This window comes from Fusarium proliferatum (genome assembly GCF_900067095.1).
Source record: "Fusarium proliferatum ET1 genome assembly, contig: FPRO_scaffold003, whole genome shotgun sequence".
NCBI classification, from domain to species: Eukaryota; Fungi; Ascomycota; class Sordariomycetes; order Hypocreales; family Nectriaceae; genus Fusarium; species Fusarium proliferatum.
Window position 1 is genome coordinate 25,370 of NW_022194792.1, and position 27,891 is coordinate 53,260.

At 50.6% G+C, this 27,891-nt stretch overlaps 5 protein-coding genes across 5 annotated transcripts; 2 read left to right on the forward strand and 3 right to left on the reverse strand.

Moving 5' to 3' along the window:
- Positions 1-22: 22 nt before the first annotated feature.
- FPRO_07216 (uncharacterized protein) lies at positions 23-2,420 on the reverse strand (the record flags this gene model as incomplete). The annotated part of the gene is made up of 6 exons (XM_031227784.1): positions 23-1,004; positions 1,057-1,178; positions 1,224-1,285; positions 1,333-1,562; positions 1,617-1,927; positions 1,983-2,420. The coding sequence occupies 6 exons, from the start codon at positions 2,418-2,420 to the stop codon at positions 23-25; spliced, it is 2,145 nt and encodes a 714-aa protein (XP_031078186.1).
- A 505-nt stretch (positions 2,421-2,925) lies between these two features.
- Positions 2,926-4,851, reverse strand: FPRO_07215 (uncharacterized protein; the record flags this gene model as incomplete). The annotated part of the gene is made up of 1 exon (XM_031227785.1): positions 2,926-4,851. The coding sequence occupies one exon, from the start codon at positions 4,849-4,851 to the stop codon at positions 2,926-2,928; it is 1,926 nt and encodes a 641-aa protein (XP_031078187.1).
- Positions 4,852-6,093: 1,242 nt separating this feature from the next.
- Positions 6,094-10,333, reverse strand: FPRO_07214 (uncharacterized protein; the record flags this gene model as incomplete). The annotated part of the gene is made up of 2 exons (XM_031227786.1): positions 6,094-6,749; positions 6,799-10,333. The coding sequence occupies 2 exons, from the start codon at positions 10,331-10,333 to the stop codon at positions 6,094-6,096; spliced, it is 4,191 nt and encodes a 1,396-aa protein (XP_031078188.1).
- Positions 10,334-11,492: 1,159 nt separating this feature from the next.
- On the forward strand, positions 11,493-12,791 carry FPRO_07213 (uncharacterized protein; the record flags this gene model as incomplete). Its single annotated transcript, XM_031227787.1, has 1 exon — positions 11,493-12,791. The coding sequence occupies one exon, from the start codon at positions 11,493-11,495 to the stop codon at positions 12,789-12,791; it is 1,299 nt and encodes a 432-aa protein (XP_031078189.1).
- A 611-nt stretch (positions 12,792-13,402) lies between these two features.
- On the forward strand, positions 13,403-27,736 carry FPRO_07212 (putative non-ribosomal peptide synthetase; the record flags this gene model as incomplete). The annotated part of the gene is made up of 2 exons (XM_031227788.1): positions 13,403-13,741; positions 13,802-27,736. The coding sequence occupies 2 exons, from the start codon at positions 13,403-13,405 to the stop codon at positions 27,734-27,736; spliced, it is 14,274 nt and encodes a 4,757-aa protein (XP_031078190.1).
- Positions 27,737-27,891: the final 155 nt, after the last annotated feature.

Sequence of the window (27,891 nt, forward strand, 5' to 3'; positions counted from 1 at the left end):
GAGCTTTGAAATACTCCAATTATCACCACTGGAAGCTTTCCTCAAAATACTCAATATGCGGTAAAGACGACACTGTCCTTGCCGTAACCACGCGTCTGCTCTCATCAGCCATTGCGGCGGGACCACTTGTAACCACTGCGATACTCTCTTTGTCTCCATCCTCTAACGCCCCGTCAATAATTTGTTCGACATTTAATCGTTGAGACCTCCACTTCACGAGCCTGTAGGTAGTCTCATCACATGTTCTTCTGCTGTCAACATCGCTGCCAGTCAGGTAGATGTTAATCTCTACTACTCGATCGTTCCCGAGCATATCACCCAGTTCATGGCTCAAAACATAAACGGCGAAAGTTGACTGTCGCACAGCCCAGTGGACTTCAATCCTTGGCGTCTTGTTTGATGATGCCGTAAGCCTCGGAAGATACGACAACGGGACCGCGATTCCGCTCCCACCAACGATGAAAAGAACTTTTGAGAACCGCTCAAGAGGCAAGGTCTTTCCATATGGGCCGTCAATAGCCACACGTACTGTAGCCGGCTTTGGTCGTTCCTCTTCGGCATACTCCCTTAGCCTCGAAGTAAAGCTATCATACGGCCGAATCAAGAAGGTCATTTCTTGATGGGACTTTTCGGATGCATGTCTCAGTTCACCAGAGGATCCATAGTTCAGTAAGGGTGAGTCTTCTTCCAAAGTATCTGTGTCGTAATGACCGGATTCCGATATTGTCGCTACGGTGAAAGGATGGCTTTCCCAAAAGTTCCGTTGATTGAGCACCATGATATAGTAGAATGTACCTGGCTCAATGCTGTAGATACTTGAAGAAGTTGAGACTGTCACGCGGATCATGTGTGCATCTTCGTTGTAAGTGATGAGAGCCTTGGTGTCCCAAAATTTCGGGTTGAAGGCCATGATGCGCAATCCACGAATGATCCGGTCAAGAAGCCAGACTAGTGCTGGAACCCACACAAGAGGATCATATGCACCACTAAATATCGACACATGCCTGTTGTTCTGTTAGTGTACGGTGTAACCCGAGTTGCCATTGTTGAGCTTACCCGAGCATAGTTACGAGGATCCAAAAAGATAAGACAATGTGTGTGATGAGAAAGAATTCGTAATTTTGGCGTCGCACCCAAAACACCGAAAGTCCTATCAGGAGACAGATGAATATTGTTGCCTTCAGAGTTAGTCAATGGCAGCTTCGTGGGCTTTGACTACTCACAAGCTCCCCAGTCCACCAAAAGGTAAATGTCCATATTTGACAGAAGTATCTCCACCCACCGCCTGTAAAAGTCAGTGAACATGTCTAAGAAGTCGGACTGTTACCCTACGTTGCAGAATTATGATCGTATATCCGATTGAATGTATCACGGCTTGTAAAGTGGTGATCCGGCCAACCCATCGGTGGAAGTTGTTGTAAGTCTTGAAGTCCCAGCCTGTTAACCAGAGAGCGGTGTTATTTCTCATTCCGAACAGCCATATCAAGGGAAAGTTGGCAAAGGAGAGTATCCCAGTTCGATCGGATACGTGTCGCAGCACTTGCGTCCATACAGAGGGATAGCTGAGCATTAACATGTCAGCATGGCTTTCGAACTCGAGCACTTAGGACACTCACTAGCCATAACCTTCAAATATCTCGTATCCGTGTATCGTACATGCAATGTTAAGGATCACGAAAAGAATGAGAGTCAATGTCTGTATCCTCGGAGGCAAGGTACCCCAGCCCCCATAGTCTTGTACACAGCATCTGCCGAGAGTTGCAGGTAGAAGAATATTACGCCTTATCCACGCCGTCTTTCGACCTTGACTGGAGAAGGATTGACCCAGAGCCCGATTACCGATGCCTACTCCGACGGCCAAAGCCCAGAATATCCCCATGGCCCAGCCGTAGTAGTTGTGGTAGTCCCATATGTAATCGTGCGCCTCCTGTTGGAACCCGTTTAACAAAGTACAACGTGCGGCTTGGGTTGGTATTACTGACCAGCGTTCTGACCCAAAGAGCATAGTATGACTTTGATGGAAGCATCAATGCCCCAGACACGTGGGATCGATCGGGGCTTGTGGCATTAAATCTTGGGATAGCTTTAATGTCGTGATCTGTCAGGTTATTGATGATATTGTGCGGCGGAAGATAAGAACCGCTGATATCGTGACATGTCAGGTTCATTGAGGCTGATTCGGTCCGCCATATATCCTCAGCGCAGTGTTCTTCCCAACAAAGGTGAAGCGAAGTCTGGTAAATAAGGCTGGTGCATTCCTGTACCGTGAAGAAAACGCCCGGAGGTGCGTCGGCAAATCGGAGAGTTCGAAATGTTTGTCGGCAAGCTTTTCCGCAATGATCTGAGGCAGTTGAAGCCTCAGTAAGACAGAGGATGCCGACTGTGAGGAGGCATAATAGGTTGCGTCCCCAGTATCGCATCTTGGGCTTTGATGGAATGTTTGAAGGTTTTAAAGATCATGATAGTCGCATGGGCCGAATCGTTATCAGATGATCAGATAATCAGCTCAGTGGGTCTGCATCACGGGTGTATCAGTTATTCCGATGGTCTTGGGCCACACGCGCTAAAAATAGCTGATCAACGCTTGGCATCGGATGAAAGACTGTGGTTAGCTGACTTTTGGAGGCTATTGAATACAACTATCGCATCCATACATCACAACGTTCGGGAAATCAAGTCACATGAGAGTGAGTCGGCATTGGGGACGCATGCAAATGGTCGAACTTGACTCCAAACTCACGTAGTGTGAGGTGAGCTTTCGTCATTGTATTAAGGCAGATGTAGCTATTGTTCAGGGTATAATATGATAGTAGGTGCTTGTCGGAGACTAGCGAGCAATAATGTCCGAATGGCAGTATCATTCAGAAGCCGGAGAGTTTCTGACTGAACTATTACCTCGGTCTGACATTCACAAGTTGACATTATCTACTTTCGGTACAGAGCAGCTAGCTTTTGCATGAACGTTGCAGACTCCTGTTGAGTCGCATTTGCGTCTTTTGTTCCATGCTGGTCCGGGACATCGACAATCTCACCATCAAGACCCTTATTGTTGACAGCGTTCTGTTGCTTGCCAAGGTAGAAGTTGGGCATGAAAAGAGAGGCAATGAGGGGAATGCAGGACAGGCAGATTGAAGCGATGGTGATATGACCGTTGACGATGGCGTAGGCGCGAATAGAACCTTGGCGGATGGGATCGAAGAAGTCATACTTCTTGAGAGTCTTGATGTTGCCGTAAATGGTGGCGATGGTAGTATCGTCAACATTGGGCATCTCGACGTGCATTTGAGCAACCATTTCTTCAGTCCAGATGCTTGTCGCAACAGCACTACCGATACTGGATCCGAGAGTAGACCACAGAGTGATGATGGAGATGAGAGAAGCAACATCATCGTGGGGAACAGAGGCCTGGACACCAACTCGGGCACCAACGACGTTGAGAGAAGAAAGACAGAAGATGAGCTGAGCAGCGACAAGACGAGCAGTGTCTTGGGTCATCATTCCGTTGGGGCTGATGAGAAGACCATAACCGAGAATCCTAGCAGCGGCACCAAAGATCATGAGGCCCTTGTAGCGATGGGAGACGCGATGGATCAGTCCAACGACAGGGCCGACCAAGCAGAGACCCATGGTAGTGATACCAAGGAAGATGGTCCATTGGTATGTAGTCCACTCCTTGATGATGAGGATGTAGGATGAGAAATAGGTATTGCGAACAGAAGAGGCCATCTGATTAAAGATGTGGATGATGACACCAGCGACAAAAGCACGGTTCTTGACAATGCGCTTGGTCATCATTGGCTTGGGAGCGAGATACATCTCGTACAGACCAAACAAGATCAGAACAACAAAGCCAACGACGATCATGGCGATCATGCTTGGGTTGTTCCATCCGCCCTTTGCGCTCTTAGCCAGGGTGATGGGCAGAAGGATCAGAGAGAAAGCGAAGCCGAGCAAAATGAGACCAACAATGTCGATGTCAATTAGACCTCGGTACGCGAGCTTGGCCCAATAGGTCAGGTTCTTGGGCGTGGCCTCCGAACGACCCAATCGCACGTCCTTGGAATCAGCCATGGTGACCATTCCAGCCTTCTCACCACGTCGCTGCATGGTGTATAGGGTGAGGATGGCAGGGATGAGAAGGGCGGGAACGAGTATGGCGAACATGCCGAGACCCCATCGCCAATCTTCATAGAAGCCATCAGCAATGAAGCCGTTGACAGGTACAGTGACAATGAAGGGAAGAGAAAGACAGGCGCTGAAGAAGCCTCGCCATTCGAGAGGAGTCAAATCAGCGACGATGATGTCGCTGAGAAGATCAAGACCAGACTTGCCCACTGAGGTGAAGCAGATGCCAACAGTGTAGGCAGTGAAGCCCGAGGCGCTAGCAGCGACAGCAAAGCCGACAGCATAGAAAGCAAGCACCACGACGTAAGTGGTAGGTCGAGAAGTAATATCAGCAAGCTTTCCAATGAAGGGCTTGCTAATAGCACGAATGATCTGACCAGCTGTATTGACAGTACCGAGCTGGCTGTGAACACCAAAAGTCGAAGCCGCAAGCGTTCCGAAGATTGTAGTCGTGATACCCATGTCAAGAGCGTAGGCGAACATGGTGAGACCAATGGAGATACCAAGAAGCCAGAGAAGGATCTTGCCCTTCTTGCCAGACTGGTAGAGCACTTTGTTGAAGGCCTCGACCCTTCCTACGCCGATTTCCTTATGGGTATCATCGTCGGAGACGGGCGAGTTGGACGCGTCGTAGTCTTTTTTCTCGTTGAGCTCGAACATTTGCGACGTGTTTTGGGCGGCGGGGGACTGTTTAGTGCTGCCCTCGGGGTGCTTAGGCGCTGACATTTTGGAGGGAGGGGATGAAAATGAGCTGTAGATCGCTCTAAGAGGACCAGGTCAACATAGCATTAAAAGAAGGGAAAAAGGGAAGCGAATAAAATGGGAGGAGGAAGAAGAAAGGGAAAAGTCTTCAATCTGCAGCGGTAGTGTCGCCTGGTCTGACTTTTTTTACAACAGCTTCCAAACGCTGTTTGGTCGCCCCCATTTCGAGGAAAAAGACAGAACCAACAGACAGTGTGCAAGGTACAGACAAATTACAGGACCCCTCGTTCGCCGGTCGTCGGCTCGCCTACAACAGATGACAGTAGTGCTGATACTCGGGCGTGAGTGGGGTTTAGCCAAGGCGTGGGAGGACCAGAAACAGGTGAGCCTTTTTTTGTTTGTCCGGCGAGTCGAAGAAAAATTATCAGATCTTGTTCATATCCACTTGCGTTGGTTGGTAGCCAAGATTATCAACAGGCCGCCCATCTAATCAGATGGTCGCGTGCAGTAGGGATCGGCCGTTGTGTGGGACGGGCTGTAGATCTCTGCCCTGTCGAGCTAAGAGTACAGTGTGTCACACACTTATACAAACAGTAGAATATCCCTGGCCCCTAGCATGTCTCTGATGCAGCTGTGATCATGCATCAAGACTCCAAGAAGAGGGAACGCGCCGATGCATCACATGTCTTGGTTGGTTCACGGGAGAGGCAAAGTTTTCTTGACAAATCAGGGGTCCTGTCAATCACAAGCAAAGGTCCTCAGAGTGTTAGCAGCGTGGCCAATTGCTTGCCCATCATGAAGATCTCTTGATCCGTTCCTTTCCGATGGGACGGGCTTGAACTCAATTAGAAGGCATCCCGTTCATGCTTCGGCTCGTGACACGTTGCCTAGAAGCTATAATGCATTGAGTTTACCTAAACTGAGACCCTATACCTGGACCAATACCGACGACTTGGCTGCGGTAATAAGTCAGGGCTGCAAAGATAACTTTGACGCCGTTCATGTAACATTGGTACGCAGCATTTCCACTGCCATTCGTCTTGGCGAGTGCCGATCGTTCACTTATCAATCAGATGAACGTAAGGGACTTGTCATCACATCAGGCGATCTTATCAATCTATGATTCTCCGTTGTCGCAGTGGCAACCCCAAAAGATTGTAATGTCCTAGTCGCGTGACCGAAATCTCAAGTGAAGCATTAAATTATGTAGATTTAGGTACAAAGTCTATGGGCACGAACTGAAATATTTACTTGTGAGGACTATGACTAAATGGAAATCTTTGCCGCATCGCACAAAGATCTAAACACACTGCCTGGACTGGCATACAGCTCCGAGATAGTGTCAAACTCAACTACTCTACCGCTGTCCATCACGACGACCTTGTCACACGTAGCAATAATTGTATCTAGTCGATGAGCCACGGTAAGGACGGTTGCATTGCCAACGACCTCGTTCAGCATTGCTTGAAGCTTCGCGTCCGCTCTGCCATCAATAGAGGCCGTTGCCTCGTCCAGAATAACAATCTTGGACTTTCGAACGAGCGCTCTAGCTATGGAAATGAGAGATCTTTGACCTTGGGAGATGTTGGAACCGTTCTCCTTGACCTCTGAGTCTAGGTTTAGATTTGATCCCTCACTGCTGGACTCGGAATCATGCTTCTCATTTTCTTCTGATTCTTTATCTTGTTCTTTGACAGATTGGCCGAGCCCAACACGGTCCAGGCATTGTTGTAGCCACTCGTCGTCGTATTGTTGGAAAGGGTCGAGGTTATAGCGGATGGTACCGGCTAGAAGAACGGCATCTTGGCTGATGACGGATAGGCTTGATCGGAGGAGGTGAAGGCCGACGGTGTGAATATCGGCTCCATCGATGAGGATTCGACCACTCGTAGGTTCAGTGATTCGCAATAACGCAGAGATTACTATACGAATGTTAGTATTTGACTACAATGGACTGCCCTTAGCACTTACGCGTTGTCTTGCCAGCACCTGTACGGCCGACAATGCCGACCTTTTCACCAGCTTTGATATCCAGGTTCACTTCCTTGAGTGCAGGCTCAAGTCCAGGACGATGGCTGAGGGTAAAAGATTGGAACTGAACATGACCAGCATGTGGCCATTGACGGGTCTTCAGCTCCTTATCAACATCGTCGACCTGATGCGCAGGCTCCTGCTCAATATTGTAGGCGTAGTGAAGCATTCTCTCCACTGAGTTCATGTTGTTCTCGATCTCTGCGCTCTGACGAATCATGTTGCCAAAAACAGCTTGAGCCGTGACAATGTAGGACAAGACGACACCGCCAGACGAAGGATCAATGGTACCGCGAAGTCCAACAACCAGCAAACCTGCAGCCAAAACAAGAGTCGCGCCACAAAGGTCCAGACGGAGGTTCAGCCAGCGCTGACAAGAGACTGATAGCCAGTAAGCAGTGTTCTCCGTGTCAATCTTGCGCGCGTTATCGTCAACAAAACGAGGGATGGCGCCAAAGGCCTTGAGAGTGGGAAGACCCGAAAGAGACTCGCCGAAATGCTCGTAGATGCGACTTCGAAGCAGATTGTTGAGTCGGCGGAGTTCTCGTGATGATGGGCGGTAGTACATGCCCGTCCAAGTGTAGATGAGAAGCAAGGCGGCTGCTATGGCTAGGAAAGCTGGTACGATGATGCTGACGACGATGATTGTACCTAGAACCTGGACAAAGGTTGAGATGAATAGACGCAGAGTCTCACCCACAACGTTATCCACCGCATCAACATCTTTACTGAATCGATGCGTAATACGGCCTTGAGGCGTAGTGTCGAAGAAAGCGACAGGGGCAAGAAGGACCTTGGACATGGACGCATGGTGAAGCTTGTTGGAGCACCAGAAGCAGAACAGTGCAAATGTCGCACTCATGCAGAACAGACCAAGGGATTGGCCAGCTCCAAAAGCTGCGTATCCTCCCATGTATGCGTCCTCAGATATGGTGGTGTATTGGTTCCTCTGCCACCAGCTAAGCCAGAGTGGTGAGACGACGCTGGTTCCTTGGTAGATAGCAATAGAGAGAATGAGGAGAGGGCCTGTTAGCCAGGCGTTGCCGAATTGTGCGTAGCGGATGTAGGTTCGGCCGCTGACTGAGCCGACGACTCTTTCTTCAGTCTGCATCACCTCTTTGCCGCGAGTCTGGGTTACCTGTTTGTCCTTGGTATCAGGCTTGGCCGTATCTGTCCGTGTCCCCGCCGTGGTGGATTCATCAGGCACAGCCTTCTGGGAATCACCACTACCGGCGGTTTCTGAATCTGAGTCCGAGTCCAAGACCAGAGATGAAGAACCTGCGAACTGAGAAAAGACTCCATTCTGACTGTACAGTTGCTCAAATGAGCCCTGCTCAGCGATACGACCCTTTTCCATGTATACAATGTGATCAGCTTGTCTAGCAAACGGAATCGAGTGCGTAACCAGAACAATCGTGCCTTCGTTATTGCGACGTGCTTGATTGACGACCATATCGAAAACTCGGGCACCAACGTGAGCATCCAGGGCTGAGAAACAGTCATCAAGGAAGAGGAGTGGACTTCTGCCGTATATAGCTCTCGCAAGACTGATACGCTGCTTCTGACCACCAGAGAGTGAAACACCGTTCTCACCGACGACTGTCATGTCACCATCCGGCAAAGCCTTCATGTCCTGATGGAGACAGCAGCGTGTGAGAACCTCGTCATACCACGCGAGGTCGAGAGGTCTACCAAAGACGATGTTCTCTCTCACCGTTTCGCTCAGAAGCCATGCGGTTTGTGGGACTAGGGCAATCTGAGATGAAGCAGTCGTGAGGCTGAGCTGATAGGAACGCGCTTGGACGAGACGCATGTCGCCGAGAAGTGCCTTCAAGACCGAGGTTTTGCCTGATGCAACGGCTCCAACAATGCAGACCAGCTGATTGCGCTTCACTAGTAACGAGTCTATCATAAGTCTCTGACTCTGACTAAGCGCTTTGCTTTCTGATGGTTCCTGGGCCGCATCCTTCCCCTCTTCTGCTGCCAGTAGTTGCGAGTCATCGTGATATGCAAAAGTGGCATCCTTGACTTTTATCACGGCATTAGACGCTTCTTCCTCCTCGTTAGAGTAGCCCAAACTAGTTTGAGGGCTAGATGAAGGCGCATCAGGGTCTACATCGGAAGCAAGCATGAACAACGCCAGTCGCTCCAGTGCAGCCCGAGCATCTGCAATAGCTGACAAAGCAGTAGGAAGAGCTTGAAGAGGTGTTCTCAACAGCATGAAATATGCAAGGCCAGAAAACACAACGCCTGCATCCATGCCATTCTTGCTAGTCGCTCCATAGCAAACAATGCTAACGACCGAAGCAAGAGTCGGCGCCGTGTAGGAGACCGCAGTGTTGAAGGCTCTGAGAAGCATCCTCTTGCGGATATACACTACCTCGTCAGACCTCAGCTTTCCGATCTTGGAGAGCAAACTCTCCTCGTAAGCGTTTGTTTTGACAAGGCGAATAGCAGAAACTGCTTCAACGACAGCCTTGACTCGCGCGTCTGTGAACGGCATGCTGCCCCGTCGCAGTCGAAGTAGACGGCCCATCATGAAAGACTGGAGAGGGTATAGGAATGCAAGCAGGCCGAATCCCGGCAGAGCACTGTATCCCATGGTCCAGACGGTCAAGGCGAAGCAGAGCAGCATCTGGAAGATACTTGTCCATGCGACATGGAAGTAGCCACAGCAGAAGTCAACTCGCGTCACATCAGCGCTGATGAGACTCATGAGTTTTCCAGTACCGAGACCATGTTTCAGCTTGGCCTTTTCGCTGAGCTGCGTGGTTGCTCTGCGATAGATGACGTGCATCAATGCACCACGGAGCAAGACACCGGTGGTGTAAGAGCGATAGAAGCCATGGACGTTGGAGGTGACAGAAAAGACAAGAAGAAGGAAAAGTCCAACGACGTAGCCAAAGCCTGAACGAAGACCTTGTTGCGATGAGTCGGATAAAGTAGCGATAAGGAATCTGATGAGTAGAGGCGATAAAATTTGTGACAAGTCTCCAGCCAATTTGAAGAGTCCGCCAAGCCAGAACCATTTGAAGCATACATCATTGAGAGCCAAGGTCAAGACAGTTGTGTCAGTGGTATGTCTCGCCCAGAACGGTCTCCATGAGAACGGATTCGACGAAGTAACAGGCTTTCGTCCTCGATTCACAGCAAGTCTTGCAGCCCAAGCTTCTTCCAGGCGATTTGCATGATCTTCTGCCAACCTGTCGCTGGGCATGTCATACAGATCCTCTGCTTGAAGAGGTCGTGTGTAACCCGTCCGCAAAAGACGTCCCAGCCAGTTGAAGGTCAAAATCGACAGCCAATTTGCCTGGAGCTCTGGCATAGGAAGCTTGTCTTCATTCTGATGCTCGACATTGCCTGGCGTAGAGACCTTTGGCGCTGTGAGTTTCTGCTCTATTGGCTTGGCTGATAGGAATGGCACTCTTCTGTACCACTTCCTTGGGGGGAAGGTCTTCCCGTCGTTGCTCGCCATGGTGGTTGAGACCGAACTTGCTTCTCGAATTAGTCTCACTCGGCAGATGGCATGTCGATGGCTCTGTCACCAAGGTTCAGGTCGGCTAAAGCACAGCGTACGCTTCATGCTTGTAGGTCCGCATTCGGAGTGATCTCCCAAAGCAGGATGCAAGAACTGTGTGGGCCCATTCAGTAGGGTGTGCCGATCAGCAATAATTCCATTCAGGGTTACATCGCAGGTTATACGCGATGGGGAGTCTAGGTGGATGCGCCGTAGGTGTCTTTGCTTCCATCACCTTCCTCAAGCCGTTGATCTAGGTGGCTGCCTCTTCCAGTTTGGGAACCTGTTTAGTCTGTCCTTTCTCACAGTGAAATTCTTAACCGCTTTCCGATTACATAACGTGCCGCGGTGGATACAGAGCAAGGAAATTAAATAAGCTTACGGTCGGCTTCCTCATTCGAGTTTAACCCCGGCATTTCATCCCACTTGGAAAGGGGAAAAGAAATGCCGATCTCCACACAGTTCGGAGGGCACTTCTGCGCCATTTGTCAAGAATTGACCTATCAGAGACGGCATGTGAAAGACGGCTCGGTGCGGTGAAACAAGCATAAAAGTTTTGGTGGCATATGACGTTGGTGGGTTTTTCGTTCTCGTTTAGGACGGTTTCTTTACCGAGGACCTCCGTTAGGTTTTCCGTACACCAGTGATTCTCATGATCATCTCTGGTAAAATCAATGTGAATACTGGAATAAGATTACGTGAAAGTGCACAGGGTAGGAATCCTCCGAGGCCATGTCAGAATGTGTGTAATGATGCATGTGAGACATTGAAGCTTGGCTGAGCTACCCTGGATTAAATCATCTGGGGCACACATGTCGTGTCACAATGAACTGCCTCATCGGCCGCCGCTGAATGAGATTGTGAATGAAACGTAGAAGGCAGACTAGTAACTCTTTTGAGCATGATCATCGTATCAAGCTGACCAAACAGAGTCAAGGTAATCAGTATTAAAAGTCCTTGTCTGCTTCCATTTCTCTTGCGATAAGACCTCTAGGCATTCGTAAATCCATCAATCACTCTTCATCAATCATTATCGTTATCTTTGTGAGTCCACTTGGTTACCTTGTCCTCGTCTTGGCTTCCTACTAACAAACACTTATAGACGTTGCCGCCCATCATGACTACTGACCGCATCACTTCCGTTGCTCCCCCACGTAACCCGACGCCACCAAAAGAAGCTTGGGACACTTCTAAAGAGACCTCATTCAGACTCCCCGATGGCGAAACCAATATCTGGATTGCCAATACCGGCCATGGCGATGGGAACGACTACCTCGTTGGATCTGGCGATACGACATTGGCGCGATGGTCAACGGATGGTCGAGAAGCCAGAATATCGCCAGCAATGGTCAATGACAACAGAGCTCAATTCGCTCCTGTCTTTGAACTAGAGATATTGAACTCCGACGTTGCTGATCCTCGTTCTCCTTTCGCATCTCACGGTAGACAGCAAGACCTCGCGTTGACCTGGGCGTCTATCTACGCTCTGTGGCTGCACCCGGATCACAGAGATGATGATTTGATAGCCATCTCTGTCGACAGTCAAAGAATTGGCGAATACATCAAGTGCACTGGCTTGGGTGTGCTATCACCATTTTCACCTACTACAACTCCCCGCGAGACTATCTACTGGCTCTCTCACGATGCATTCTGGCAAGGCGCTGGAGCACCAGACTCACAGCACTGGCTTCAATCACGACCTGAAGTGACATCATTCCCAGGCTTCAATGGCACAATGGGTGTTTTCGCAAATCAATTAGGCTTCACGCGCAAGGGCAACGTCTGCACCGTTCATCCCGTTCGGCCCCCCAAGCCCAAGCCTGGCACTGTCATCTACTCCCGCTTCATCGTCGAGCTTGGTCAGCAATTGCAAATCCGACACATCGACGCGTCCAATCCCGATCACTTCGAGACATACAAGCGATGGCAAAACTCCGACCGAGTCAACAAGGCATGGAAAGAGCGTGGGCCAGACGAGCATCATCGAGCATACCTTGCCAAGCAACTGGATGACCCCCATACCATGTCATGTGTGTTTGAGTGGGACGGAGAACTCGCAGGCTACACCGAAATTGGATGGGTCATGGAGGACAACGCAGCGTGCTTCTTTGGGTCCAACTGTAACATCACAGTGGGCGAGCACGATCAGAACTCACACATCATAGTGGGAGAAGAGCGTTTCCGCGGCGGCAAACGGTATCAGGCTGTCGCCACGTCGATCAAGCACTGCTGCTTCCTGCGCGATCCACGCACCAAGCAGGTGATAGCCGAGCCTGAGTACGATCTTAACCACGTTCAGATCCAGGACAGGTTTTTGCCGCAGGAGAGGAAGAAGCGCTTCCACCTGCCGCACAAGACGGCCATGCTATTCGCCCTGCAGCGTGAGCGATTTTTCCAGGAGGCGCATTTTGTCTAAAATGGGGGCGTACTCTAGGCCCGTTAGCATAGTAGATCGACAGACCGGACCCTGAAAAATTGAGACATTGTTTTTTGCAAATTGTAATTTCCATGACGTAACTTCGTATAGGCCGTGATGAGCAAGAATTATCTGATGCAGCTATTGCGCTTGTGGCCAAGATCTTCGGAGACATAACGTAAAACTTGTTAGAGTTGGTGTGGCTGCATTGAGTCACTGGGGCTAACCGAGCTTATTTTGTTTGCACTGTAGGTAACCGTAATCTTATCAGATCATCAGCCCCCCACTACGCTACGCTGACCGAGATGAATTATGGGTGTCGGCAGGGATCGGACGTTTCACCGAATATGGACACTGCAACTACCTACCATTCTTGGATCCATACGCCATGACACACTGTGCTGGAGCAAAGTTTCTAGCTTCATTGAGGTGGACATCGTCATCAGTGGTTGACTGCCGTGCTGACATTGCCGAGCGATAACGGCCGACGTAATTTGGTGGTTTGCGACAGAGACTCTATGTTTGTTGATGATCTGGTAAACAACACGGTAGAGTATCACGGACTATCGTACAGCTGTTACACGGTGTAAGACAAGGATACTATCAACACCATGGATAACGCAATGTCTATGACACGGCCTCCTGTTACGCAGCTTCGGCCACTGCATACTGACCAGCAATCGACGGAGACATCTCAGCGAATAAGCTGGACCAGCTCTGTCCAGCCAAGACCTGATGAAGAAACCACAATCAAGGTATTTGTGAAGCTTGTGTCTCATCTTGTCGTTCTTGACGAAGATGAGAACTTTTGTATTCAAGATACTAAGAGAGGTGGTTTCATCTTGGCTCAGTATTCGAGTTCCGAGAGATATGAGCTTGATAGCTTCCGTTTCGTTAAACTTGAGAATCATCAATCAATCCCAACTGATTTCTCTATTGGTGAAGGCAAGGTGAGTTATAGGCTGGTCCATCAAGTCAGGGGTTCATCTGTATACTGATGTTCTGGTTAGATCCTTCAACTTCACTTTGAAGAACACCAAGTCCATCTCAAGGCGGATGCCAGTATCATCCCCACTGCTGCTCTGGGATCTCTGGGCTGCATGTTAGACGACATCATCATTGGGGTGCAGCAAGGGCATAACGCAAGACCTGAATGGACTCAGCCGTCTGTCCTTAACTTTCCCCCACGACCTGAGCCTCTCCCCCTCACTCATGATGACGAGACTTTGACCGATGATGTTGCGAAGATTTCACTTCTCCATCATCAGTTCGAGAGGTGCGCGGCTGAGAGTCCTGAGAGGGTCGCTATCGACTACCTGACGGACCTCGAAAATGGACACCGTATGACCTTTACATATCGTCAGATTGCAAACGCAGCAACGGCACTGGCGGGTAAGATCGCGAAGGCCTGCGAGGGATCGACGCAGTCTCTCAAGACAGTCGCAGTCCTCATCGGCCCATGCCCAGAACTCTACATCTCATACCTGGCAGCTCTGAAGACGGGGGTAGCCTTCTGCCCTATCGCCGTGGACGCACCCGCAGAGAGACAGCAGGCTTTGATGGCAGACTTGAAGCCATCTGCATTGCTTACAACAACGTCCTTACTAGAATCAGAGCTGTCCTCTTTCGTCGATTCCTCACCAGAGATTGTCAACGTCACCCCTTTCCTGCAGGCTTGCGATACTGAACCAGAGCAACAGCCGAAATCAGCATCAATGAGCACGGACGACTTGGCCTACATTCTGTACACTTCAGGAACCACTGGACTGCCCAAAGGAGTGGCTGTCAGCCATCTCTCGGCCTCATGTACCATCTCTGCTTTGAGTGCCCACTATGGCTTTCCCCGACCAACTTCTACATCAAAGCCTGTCCGGTGGTTCCAAGGTGCTGCACCTACCTTTGACATTTCACTATTTGAGATATTTTGGACTCTGAGCACTGGATCAACGCTTTGCTGCGCGCCTCGAGAACTCACTCTGCAAAATATTGACAAGGTTGTTACTACCTTGAAGGCTGACATCACCAACATCACGCCTAGCTTCGCTAGCTTGTTGGAACCCTCTTCAATCAGTGGACTAATGGTTGGTGGTGAGACCTTGAATGCTCGACTTCTCCAGAACTTTGCTCCCTACAATCCGACCGCGAAGGAGGAACCTGGCCAAGTACCGAGAGGCATTTACAACGGATACGGGCCTACTGAGACGGCTATCTACTGTATTGCGCAAGCTCATGTTCCTGAAGGCCAACGCGGATCCGTCATCGGAACACCGTTGGCAACCTGTGGTGTTCTTATTGTCCATGACCAGTCAATTTCTCAATCTGGGAGGGACTTCAAGCCTCTGCCTATGGGTGCAGTGGGCGAACTTGTCATCACTGGACCTCAAGTGAGCAAGGTGGGCTACCTGAACCGGCCAGACGAAACAGCTGCGTCATTCCGAGATGACCCTAGATGGGGCCGTGTCTATAAGACTGGTGACAGGGCCAGAATCGTCTGGGACAAGAGCGGCTCTCCCATGGTCGAATTCCTAGGCAGACTCTCTGATGATCAAGTCAAGCTCAGTGGCCGGCGTGTTGAGCTGGGTGAGATTGAGAGTGTTCTTGCCAGCAAGGTGCCTAGTATCAAAGAGACTCTATCCTGTGTCTGGAAGTATGGTGCAGACGCAGGTTCAGAGAAGGTCGTGAGTCTGATTGTCGTTGATTCAAGTGAGAACTTTGAGGCTGTACACCGCCTATGTTTAGATGCGTCTCAGCACCATCTTCCCGACTACATGAGACCATTCAAGATCTTGCAAGTCGTTGGGCTTCCGAGATCTGCTTCTGGAAAGGCAGATCGCAAAGCGGCTTTGGCACTTGTCAACAAGACGTTAAAGACCGAGCTTGTCGATCAAGAGCCTTCTAACCGCGGGATGGTTGAGAGCATTGAGGCTTTGTCAAACCCTCAGGAGGAAGAGCTTGAGCAGGATCTCATCTTAATCGTGAGTAATGTCCTCAATGACTCGCCTACTTCAGGTCCATCAATCACTGCAAAGACAGTCCTTGCCGAAGCGGGTATTGACAGTCTTCGTGCAATGAGGATCTTGCGAGACATCAGGAAGCGTTGGCCAGGATCCCGGGACCCTCAGCTTGAGCCGTCACTGGCACTTCTCCTCGACAACAGCGCGACCATCCGTTCTGTATTCTTCCCTAGCAGTCAAGGGACCGATGCATCAGCCACCAAAGTTGATAGACAAGCGAGAACAAATGCTCAACTTGAGTCGTTCTCCACGAAGCATACATTGGAGGTCCTGAACAAACTCAACCTCAACAAGCACGACATTGAGATTGTTCTACCAGCAACTAGCACCCAGAGCCAATTAGCAGTGAGCTTTGCCATGGACAAGCGCAACTACATCAGCCATACCACACTGAGACTCAAGCCAGATGTGTCCGCGATTGCTCTCAGGGACGCCATTGAGACGACGATGTCGAGACAAGCCATCTATCGGACGGCACTGCTCTCCTGCGACGATGGCCTTTCCCCGTTCCTCCAAGTAGTTTTGACCTCAGACGCCTGGCAGAGATTAAGCGGCAACTCTGGTCGGATCACTCACAAGAAAGCCAGTCCTGGCAGTATCTCTGGCGATGCGCAAACCTGGCTGGACCTCGCGGAGGAGGATCTCAGCCTTGAGTCGCACAGGCTGTATCATGTACAGATCATCGATTCTGAGGAGGCTGGTAGTGGTGGTCTTTTGATCATCAGCGCTGCTCACTGCATCTGCGACGGGCCTTCACTTGAAGTGCTCATGTCAGACATCACTCGTCAATACTGTGGCCTTGGGCCACTTCCACGTCAAGGGATTTACGACGCTGTTTTCGAATGGGCATTGAATGTAAAACCAGAGACAGATCAGTTGTGGCAGAAGGCTCTGGAAGGATGGGAGACTGAGCCGCTCGGAGCCATCAGCGGCAACAACGTCAAGCCAACTTCAACCAAGACTCGTCAACATGCCATGGTACAACATACCAGTTCACTTTCTTGGTACCTTCTCGAGAGTAAGGGCAGGTTATTGGGAGGCTCTCCTCTCACGATCGTCCAAGCTTCTTGGGCCATGCTTCTACACATCCTCTCCGAGGCAGACACCGATGACGTGACTTTTGGCAGCGTTCTTTCAGGTCACGATCAATTTGTCCACGGCCCAACATTCTCTGTCGTGCCTTGTCGAGTTGCCTTGCCTGAAGCACAGACTCTCAAACAGCTCGTCGCCAGCTTGATGGACCACTCAAGATTCGCTCAAAGTCACAGACATACATCCTTCGGCGCCTTCAAGACACTCCCATACAACACCGCACTAGCCTTGCAAGCATATCCTCAACCCGAAGATCATGGGTCAGACAAGGCGCCTTTGCTCTGGACTGAGATCTCGAATCCTGCTATACGTTACGACTTTGCCATGTTTGCTGAAGTTTTCCCTACGAACCCGAACTCGCCTGACAGGAATGGAAGATTTGATGATGTCGTCTTCAAGCTGACGTATCGCGAAGAGACATTCTCAGAGACTTCTGCGACATGCATTGTCAAGCAGTTTGAAGCACTCACCGAGACTATCCTGATGTCACTACCTGATGACCTGGTACAGAGTCTGCCTGCGCGCATTGACAGAAGTCTATTGTCTGCTGAGGGAACGATCCCTGTTGTGGAAGAAGGTTTGGATGACACAGCCAAAGATATTCGCGACAGAGCTCAGCTTCTGCATGCCCAGTTCGAGGATCAAGCTGCATCGACTCCCGATCTCCTGGCACTGAGCTTCTACTCTTCACTCGATTCCGCTCCTGTTGAGATGAGTTACGCAGAGCTTGATGCTAGAGCCAATGGTCTGGCGAACATCTTGCGCGAGCAAGACATTGACATCATTCCAATTTGCATGGAACGCAGTGTTGAGCTCTACGTATCTGTCTTGGCCATTCTCAAGGCCGGATCTGCATGGTGTCCCATTGACACAACTTCCCCAGTTCAACGTCGAACATCTCTTATCGCTCGAGCACAGAGCAAGGTACTGCTTACAACCACTGAGTCTTTGCCTCTCGTAGAGCCTTGCCTTGCTCAGGACGCACTGAAAGATGTACAAGTCATTCTGGTTGACAAGTATAATGGCCACAGTACATTGGTTCGAGCCAAGCCACGTAACAGCATCTCCAACATCACTGGACAGGATTTGGCATATCTTTTGTGGACTTCTGGAACGACGGGCGAGCCCAAGGGTGTCATGATCCAGCACAGCGCTGCAGCCCAAGCGATGCGCGACCTGCAAGTTCTCGTTGAGCACAATGATCGTGAACAGGTCCGCACTCTACAACTCTCCGCCTACAGCTTCGATGTCTTCGTACAAGACTTATTTTATACCTGGGGCCTGGCGGGAAATGTCATCAGCGGTACACGAGAGCTGGTCTTGGGCACATTCACCGAGTTCATCTGGAAGTCTCACCCAACCCACGCTCATCTTACACCTTCATTTGGAGCCAGTATTGCCGTCCAGGAACTCAAGGGTTCAACTCTCCAGTACGTCACGTTCATCGGCGAAAAGCTGACAGAAGACGTCGCTGAGGCCTGGGCTCATCCCGAGATTACGACTCGTGCATACAACACATACGGCCCAGCTGAGAACGCTGTCGTCTCTACGATGCGACAGTTCTTTGGCAAGAGTCGAGACACTGCTAAAGCTGCCAATGTTGGCTTTCCTCTGGATCACTGCACGGCCTATGCTGTTCGTGAGGTAGCGAGCTCACATGGTACCAAACGTTGGGAGCTGGTTCCTCGGTACGGAGTCGGTGAACTTGCTCTGGGCGGTGCACAAGTCGGCAAAGGATATCTTGCAAACGAAGCCAAGACTACCAAGGCATTCATCCAGGGCGGCCCGGGCATCGACGAGCGCATCTATCTCACTGGAGATCTCGTGCGATTGAATGACCATGGTTTTGAGTTTCTCGGTCGAAACGACGATCTCGTCAAGATCACCGGTATTCGTATTGAGCTCAGTGAGATCAGCGCAGCGTGTGCAAGTCTGAAGGACGACGACGCTACGGTTGAACATGTCGAGACATTGTATCTTCAGCGTCCAGGCGCACCCGCTGGGAATAACAACAAAGTGGTTGTCACCTTTGTCTCTGTCAAGACTGGCAACGTCGACACTTCCAAGATCAGATCTCAAGTGTTCAAGCGAGCCAAGGACCTCTTGCCCGCGTATATGGTGCCTGGACACGTTGTTGTTCTCGATACGACCATGCCGAGGACCGCCTCAAACAAGGTTGATCGCAAGGCGTTGCAGGCTATCTACGCGGAGTCGGATCTCAACGTGTTGGCTGGGAGAGACGACTCGACACAAGCGCAAGGGCCGAGTCATCAGGCCAAGCACCAATGGACGGCCCATCAGCTACCCATTCTCCAGACAATCGCAGGACACTTTAATATTCCAACGGAAAACCTCTCTCCGGATGACAGTTTGGCAGGTCTCGGCCTCAGCTCGTTACAAGTTACGAAGCTTGCTTGGTTGCTGAGGCGAGAACTCAAGTGTCAAGTTGGAGTTCTGGACCTCATGAGATGTGAGTCTCTAGGAGAACTGGTCAATGTCACGCTCAGCCGAATGCCAAAAGAGGCTGAAGCAAACCAGTCTACCCAAGCAGTCGAGACAGAAACGACATGGCTTGCGTCTATCAAGAAGGCGCTTACTGACAACATCAAGGGCAACATGCGACCCTCTGATACGCAATACGTCCTACCCGCAACACCCATGCAAGAGTCCCTCATCGTCGAGACTATGCTCGAGCCACAAGCCTACTGGGCCCATCGTGTGTTTGATCTCAGCCATTTGGACGACGTCGATGATCGCCAGTTGAAGAGAGCTTGGACTGCCGTAGCCAAGCGCTTCGACATTCTCCGAACTATCTTTGTGCCCTTGACTCAACTCGATGTAGATGGCAGCGACAACACTGTTTCATGGGCTCGTGAGAAGGGTATTCACTCTACGATCCTCCAGTTGATTCGCGAGAAACCAGGCTTGCACTGGTCTCAGATTCGCTCTGAAGAGGATCAGAGTCTGAGTGAAATGGCTGAGAGGCTGCAGCTGGAGCTCTCCCCAACGACTACAATAGAGACACCGTGGGCTGTCACTTTTGTCGAGGACACCAAGAAGATGATGCTCAGTATGCATCACGCACTCTACGACGCCGTAGCTTCTGATGTCTTCCTGGAGACTGTCGCGAGCTTGTATTACATGGAGCCCCTTAGGGAGGTAAGCGAGGTCGTGCAGTTTAGTAAAGGTCTCGGCCTGGGACTGTTACCGACCCCTTCCAAGAGAGAGGAAGCAGCTGCGCTATGGAGTCGCCGATTGGATGAGATCAGTAAGACGGCCAGTGGGGGCACGTTGAACGCACCTTTTCCTGACCTCACTCAATCTCGACAGAAACAGGCCCAGAAGATTCTCATGTCGAGGAAAGTTATCCCTGCTCCATTTGTCCAACCTACTTCTACAGTTGCACTTCCAACACTACTCCAATCCGCCTTTGGTTGTATTCTCGCCTCATATCTCGAACTCGACGCCGTCGTGCTTGGCCACACCATCTCGCTGAGAGTCCTCCACCCAGATCTCGCACGACTTGTTGGTCCCGCCATAGTTACATTGCCTCTAATTGTTCGCTCTAATGCTGCGTCGTCTGAGGAACTCTGGAAGGAGATGGCTACCGAATCAGCACAGATGTTCCAGAGCACACACAATCTTCACCCAGTAGATGTCAAAAGGATGCTCAATAGGGGAAGTGGTAGCAGCAACGCTCCATTCCCTGGTCTTTTCGTGTACCATCCAGCCTCAGATGACAACCAAGCCGAAGCTAGTCAGTCCATGTTCAAGGAAGTGGGACAGGCATTGTCGCTCAACGTTGAGCATCCACTTGCGTTGAACATCTTTGAGGCGAATGGAAAGATCGAGCTCACTGGAGATGGACGTCGCATTTCTCAGGCTCAGTTGGACCTCTTGTTGGACCAGATCCTTGCCCAAGCGCAGGTTATGGCCGAGGCCCCCAGCGCTCCTTTGACTCAGCTCCAGAACAGAATGAGTAATAGTATTCTGTCTATCAGTGGCGAAACTTTCAGCGAAGAGACTGAAGCTGTCAATCCTACTGAATGCGTTTCCTTTCGCGCATCAGAGTATCCAGACTGGATCGCCGTTGAGGAAGTCATGTTTGAATCCTCAGATGACGATGAGATTGCTTCCAAGACCATTACCTACGCCCAGCTCGACAAGCTCACCAATGCCATCGCTACGAGATTAATCCAGCATGAGGCTCGTCTACAGCCTGATGACCCTGTAGCTATGTGTCTTGGTAGAGATATCAAGTCCCTGGCAGTCACTCTCGCCATTTTCCGTGCTGGATTTGTGTATCTTCCTGTTGATGAAGATCTTCCACCAGCTCGCAAACAGCTCCTCATTAGAGATGCGGGCGCCAAGCTTGTGATTACAACCGATGAGCTTGTCGGTGACTTGGGACTAGACGATGCCAATGACCCACCGCTGTTGCTACTCCCCGACACGAATGCTGACATGGACACCATTTTGTCTTGGCCTGTTTCTGAGATCCCGTCGGCGACTGGTATTGGCGGTTATCTCCTCTACACCTCTGGCTCGACTGGTCGCCCCAAAGGTGTACGAGTTTCCAACAGTAACCTCTGCCACTTCATCTCTGCATTCAGCACCCGGTTAATTGAACACTCGCCTGCAACTGCGAGACTTGGTGGTGTCGGGAAGTATCTCAACTTGACCTCCCGTGCCTTCGATCCTCATCTGACACAGCTTTTCGTGCCCTGGCATCTTGGTCATAGGGTCGTCATCGGAAAGGACCGGACGGCCATGATGGCGAACTTGAAGGAGCTGATCAATGAGCTGAATGTTACGCACTTCGGATCTGTTCCCTCGGTGCTCAGCCAATTAAGGCTACGACCTGAAGATGTTCCGTCAGTGAGAGTAGTGACTACTGGCGGAGAGAAGGCCTCGAACGAGCTTTTGAACATGTGGGCCCAGACGCAAGACTCAGACACGGTAGACGATCGAGCCGTTCTCTTCAACTTCTACGGTCCTACAGAAGTCACTATCGGATGTTTAGGACATGCTGTACATCATGGTTCCAACGCCCGCAACCTTGGACTCCCACTAAAAGGTCTCGAGGCTCTACTTCTATGTCCCAGCAGCGATGGAGGCAGTCTTGTCATTGCTAGGAGAAGCCAGCCAGGTGAGCTCTGCATCGCTGGTCCTCAGGTAGCAATGGGCTATCTCAACCGTCCTGTCGAGCAAGCCAAGAGCTTCCAGACTATTACTCTTCCCGGCGGCAGCAGAAAGAGAGTCTATCGAACAGGAGACATGATGAGGATGATGCACGACGGATCACTTGAGTTCCTTGGTAGAGCTGATCAGCAAACCAAGATTCGCGGACAGCGGCTTGAGCTGGATGAGGTCGTTGGCTTCCTGAAGCAAGTTGCAAGTGACAAGGGCGACTTTGACTTTGCAGCTACGGTTGCTTCCAATGGGAAAGATAGTTCGAATCAACAACAACAGCTGCTAGGTTTCATCGCTAGGAAGGCCAGTAATCTCAAGGGCCAGGCTGAACAGGAGGTTGAGCTACTTGATGTCCAAGGCGAGGAGTCAACTTTACTACTAGGCATGATCGAGCACGAATGCCAAGACAAACTCCCTGCTTTCATGGTACCAACACTGGTCTGGGTTTCCAAGATCCCATACCTCGCCGCCTCTGGCAAGGTCGACACCAAGATCCTAGCACGTTTGGCAAAGGATTTCATCGCCACTCAGCAAGATCAGGACAGAGATGGAGGCAACTCGGGCGACGCGCTTGGATCTGGGACCGGCTTGAGTGCGAAGGAGTCGATGGTGGTTGCGGCTATTGAAGAAGCCGTCGGTGGCAGTGTTAGGGCATCAAGTACCTGCAGCATTCAGCGCCTTGGTATCGACAGTCTTACGGCAGTGAACTTGGTCTCTCTTCTGAGGAAACGGGGCTTCTCTCAATTGAAGATGACGCATCTCCTGTCTTCGTCGTGTACAGTTGCAGATATTGCAAGACTTGCTGATGAACAAGAGAGCGGTAGCCCGTCGAACAGCACGCCTCTGTCGACCCCTCCATCCACAGACGATCTACACACCCCGACTCTCAACGTGTCAGACCTTGGTCCTCTTCCAGAGGGGCTTGATTCATCCAACATCGTAGCCGTCCTGCCTTGTCTCCCTCTCCAGTCTGCTCTCATCGCGCGTTCTCTTGTTTGGCTCAGTGCCTTCAACCTAAGAGAGAACACCGAGGGATATGATGTTCCATATGTCGCACGGTTCAGCTACCGTCTCAGTCGTGGTACAGACATCAACAGATGGAAGAAGACAGCTGAAGAAGTCATCGCCTCGGAAGCGATGCTCCGAACTTGCTTCATTCAGCGTGAAGATGACGGCCAAATCTTCCAGGTCGTTCTTCGGTCACTGCCATCCTCTCCTCTGAATGCTCATGAGCACCCAGCAGATATTGTGTCACAGATGAATGCGCGACCTCCGATCCGACTACAGCTTTCCGGCGAGGACGGAGACGAGACCATCGTGTCACTCAGCATCCACCACGCATTATTCGACGGTGTTGCTATCGACTCCCTCAAGAAAAAACTTGAAGCAGCATACAACAGCCAGACGTCTTCAATTGCTGCGGTTAACAGCTTAGCCACCTTATCCACGATCTCGAATCACTGTAACTTATCGAATGAGCAACTCGATGCTACAAGACGGTCGTGGCAACAACAACTACAGGGCGTTCAACCATGTCGCGTTGGAGCCATTGATGACAACAGTACGAGTGGTGTCATGGCTCGTCAGACTATTTGTCTTGGGTACACGACTTCTGAGCTCAACGCTAGACTCAAATCTCACTCCCTGGGGCCTGAAGGAACGATATCAGCATCTTCCGCATTCCAGCTGGCTGTCACTCTGTGCCTCGCCCAACTCACCAAGCAGGCATCCGTTGTCTATGGCTTTATCATGTCACTTCGGCCATTACTAGATGGCGCTGCCAACGATGTTGACAGCTTTGTTGGTCCATGCCTGAACACCCTCATTCGAGCCGCCACCATCAATAGCCTTGGCGAGACCCTACCCCAACTGGCTCAACGAGTTCACGAGTCCCACCTTGATGTCTGCCAAGGTGCCATGCCACTAGTCAGCGTCGACAAAGTCCAGCGCTGGTCTGGATCGGAGGACAAGCTGTTCGACAGTCTCTTGAGCATCAACGTCGTGCCTAACAACGAACTCAGTGACGCCAAACCAGGACAGATGACCGCTTTGCCTACTCGTAGTAGTAGCGATATGGCTTTGGCATTTGACGTAGATCTTCACGCTGATGGAAAGATCAATTTGACACTTTCTTCTGCCGGAGCATTGAACGTAGAGCAGCTCAAGGATATTGCCCGACTGTTTGAGAAGGTTGTGTACAGCTGCGCTGACAAGACCGTCAAAGTGTCGGATATTGTTACTTCACCTCTCACTACAAAGACCCTCTCAACCAAGGTCCTCGATGGCCCCCGAGGCAACAAGACCTCGATAGATGCTCCAAGTTATAATCAGGCACTCTCTGACGTACAAGCTGCCCTCAGTCGCTTCGTTCATATCAATGCATCTGAACTGTCATCCAAGCCCGACTCGACGTCGCTGTACCAGCTCGGTCTTGACTCCATCACCGTTCTCCCATTTGTCAAGTCAATCAACAAGTCGCACAAGACTAAGCTGTCTTCTCACGCTGTGATCAAGGCACGAACTATCAAGGGCGTTGCGCAGCTTCTTCAAGATGCCAAGTCGAAGTCTGCTTCAATTGACAACGTCAATTCGCAATCTAACGGGGAGCATACCGGCAGCAAGTTGAGTGACACTGAGCTCTATGACAGAAACCTTGAGCATCTAGCCGAGAGTCTCATGTTCATCGCAACGCCACTCCAAGAAGGCATGCTCAGCGCATCTCTGGCCACTGACGGCGATGCATACACGTATGTTCATGCCATTCAACTCTCTGACTATGCTCTTGCACACGATACACCCAGTCTTGATAAGTTTTTCGGTGCCGTGAAAGACACCGTTCAAGCATGTGAAATCCTCAGAACCCGGTTCATCTTCACTGATGATGATGAGTCACCGTGGGTCGGTATCGTTTCTCCCACTGAGCAAAGCGACCGGGTCAGCTGGGAGATTCAGCCAACGATGCCTGGCCGGTTGCATTTGCGAATCCATCATGCTCTCTATGATGCAACATCTATGCAGTCTGTTTGGAGCATTCTCCAAGAATACTACCGTCGGCGCCTCAACAATGACATCTCTGATGGCGTCGACGAGCCCAAGCATCTGTACAGACCGTTTGCAAGGACTGTTGCCTGTTCTCAGCGGGCTTCCATTGCATACTGGACAGATGCCGTTCGGGATTACACGTATACTCCTCTTGAATTCCCCACTGATGATCTCAAGGCATCATCTGTTGTCCATTTCAGCTTTGACACGAGCGAATTGTCGCTCCTCCAGTCGAAATGCCAGGATCTCGGCGTGACCATCAAAGCAGCACTTCAGTTGTCATGGATCAAGGTCCTGTGCGAGTCGCTTTACAGACAAGCTGACGTCGTGTATGGAGAGGTTGTTTCGACGGATGCCGATGATGACGTTGCCATCGTTGGCCCCGCTATCAATACACTGCCCATGAGAGCGAAGTTGGGTAGCCCTAGCAGTTGCGTCAATATCTCAGAAGCCTTGATCCTTGTGCAGAAGCAGATCGACAGCGCGAGAGGCACCAACTCAATGGCTTCACTAAGGAAGATACAAACGCTATGGAGATCAGGACATAAGGGAGGAGATGCACCAGCAGCCCTCTTCCAGAGTCTCTTCGTGTTTGACGGAGTTCTTGGCTCTTCAAACACCAGCGTTGATTCAGAAAAGCTATTCAAGTCCGTACAGGCTGGAACTGCTGATGCGACTGGACCGGCCTATGATGATTACCCTCTAATCGTGAGCTTCCATATTAGGGACAACATCCTCAATGGCAAGCTAAGGGCCAAGTTACCCCAAGAGCAGGTTGGCTCATTAGGTCAGAGCCTGGAAGCAGCCTTGAACCACGTTCTTCATGGACTCGATGTACCTGGAGTTGACACTAAACATCTTGAATCAGTTAACAACACACCGCCTCAAGAGTCCAAGATCGATGCGACGGAACCCGATATGAATGGCTCGACCCCAGCAGCTGATGCAGTATTGAAGCTTGTGGAGACAGTTGTAGGAACAAGACGAGGTGGAAAGAAGATCGGTTACAGCACGAGACTTATCAACGTTGGTCTGGACTCAATTTTGGCCATTCGGCTATCGAAGCTTTTGAGGCAGCAACTTGGACTCAGCGTCAGCGTTTTTGACATCATGAAGGGTGCTAGCGTTCGCGACATCATCACGCGCCCAACATCTTCGCGTAAACCCACAGCAAATGGCACCCAACATCAATCGGAGCCACTTCGACAAGGTTTGAAGTCGGCAATAGCCAAGACCCTTGGACAGCCAGACTATCTGATCAAGTCCATCGTTCCTGTATTGTCTGGCCAACGTTCACACCTCGAGCTTTGGCTGCACAACGGCAAGAGATTTTTCGAGGCCCCGTGGGTTTACAGACTGCCCGAGACTTTCGAACAGGAGCAACTCGTGGCCTGCTGGTCTGACCTTGTGAAAACACACGATGTCCTCCGAACCACCTTTGCAACAGCCGCGACCCCTGCCGAACTGTACCAAGTCACCCTATCAGAAGAGTGGTCAGGTCGATCGCGCGTCAAAGCCCTTCAGGACTCGTCGAAGACTGTCGAGGAGTTGATTGCGAAGCATGTGAGCCAGGAAAATAGCAAAGCATCTGATATGAAGGAACCTCCAGTCCACCTCTCTTTCCTAGAAGCTTCAGACGGCAAGGCGGTTGTCTTGAGACTCCATCATGCACTCTACGATGCATGGAGTATCAAGATGATTGAACAGGACTTCGACGATCTTCTCACCCTGGGCAAGATCCAAGAGACTCGTCAGTCACTGGAACAAGCAGTCCAGAGCATCAGAGCAATCAGACAACCAGAAGCCGAGGACACATACTGGAGGCGACATCTTTCCGTTGCTCAAGAAACAGTGTTGGGTAACAACACTGAGCATACTGATCTATCAGCGCACGGCCCTCAGTTCAAGACGAGCTCCAGCATCGCCCCTCAGAATAGTATCAAGTCTCTGTTGCAGAAGAGTAGCTCGGAGGTCTCTGCAGCTCTCATTCTCTCCTACGCAAGGACGCTACAGCACTTCACCCAACGAACGAAGCCTACCTTTGGTCTCAACCATGCTTCTCGATCTCTTTCGTCACCTGATGGGACGCAAACCCTCGATCTGACTGCTGCGAGTATCCCAACTCTCTCTGTGACGCCATTCTCTATTAACTTGGAGTCGTCGACTGAAGAGCTACTCGGCTTCATCCAGGAGCATCTCGCGCAACTCAATTGTTTTAGCCAGGCAGATGGTGTTCGGGAGCTGGGACCCAAGTTCAATTCGCATTTGAACATCATCTACCGACGAGATCCTGTAACGTCTCAGAATGGGAGCTCCATGGATAAGCCAAAGGCTTTAGAGAGGTACAGACTCCCTGAGCCACTCGCGTCTAACTACTTCACCACTACGGAGCCGTCGTCTACGGTCTCTACCATTGAGGGGCTTGATGTTGCTCACTTGCCTGATTGCCATTTCTTTTTCAACGTTATTGTTGGCGAAAGTGGTGATGTCACTGTCTCTGCAAGCGGCGATACAGCACTCTTTATAGGAGATAACGTCAAAGCTGCTCAATTCGTGGATGATTTTCTTGCTGAGCTTTCCAAAGTTCCAGCGCGCAAGGGTTGATTAGTGATACAATCTTTCTGTATATATGCGTCTTCAATGTAATTTTTCATTTTCATTTTTGTTAATATCTAGACTATTTGTTTGTTCACATCAGAGCACAGTTGTTCCAATATAATTATTGTCAACATACCCTGTACTGACGCGTTAAGGACGCG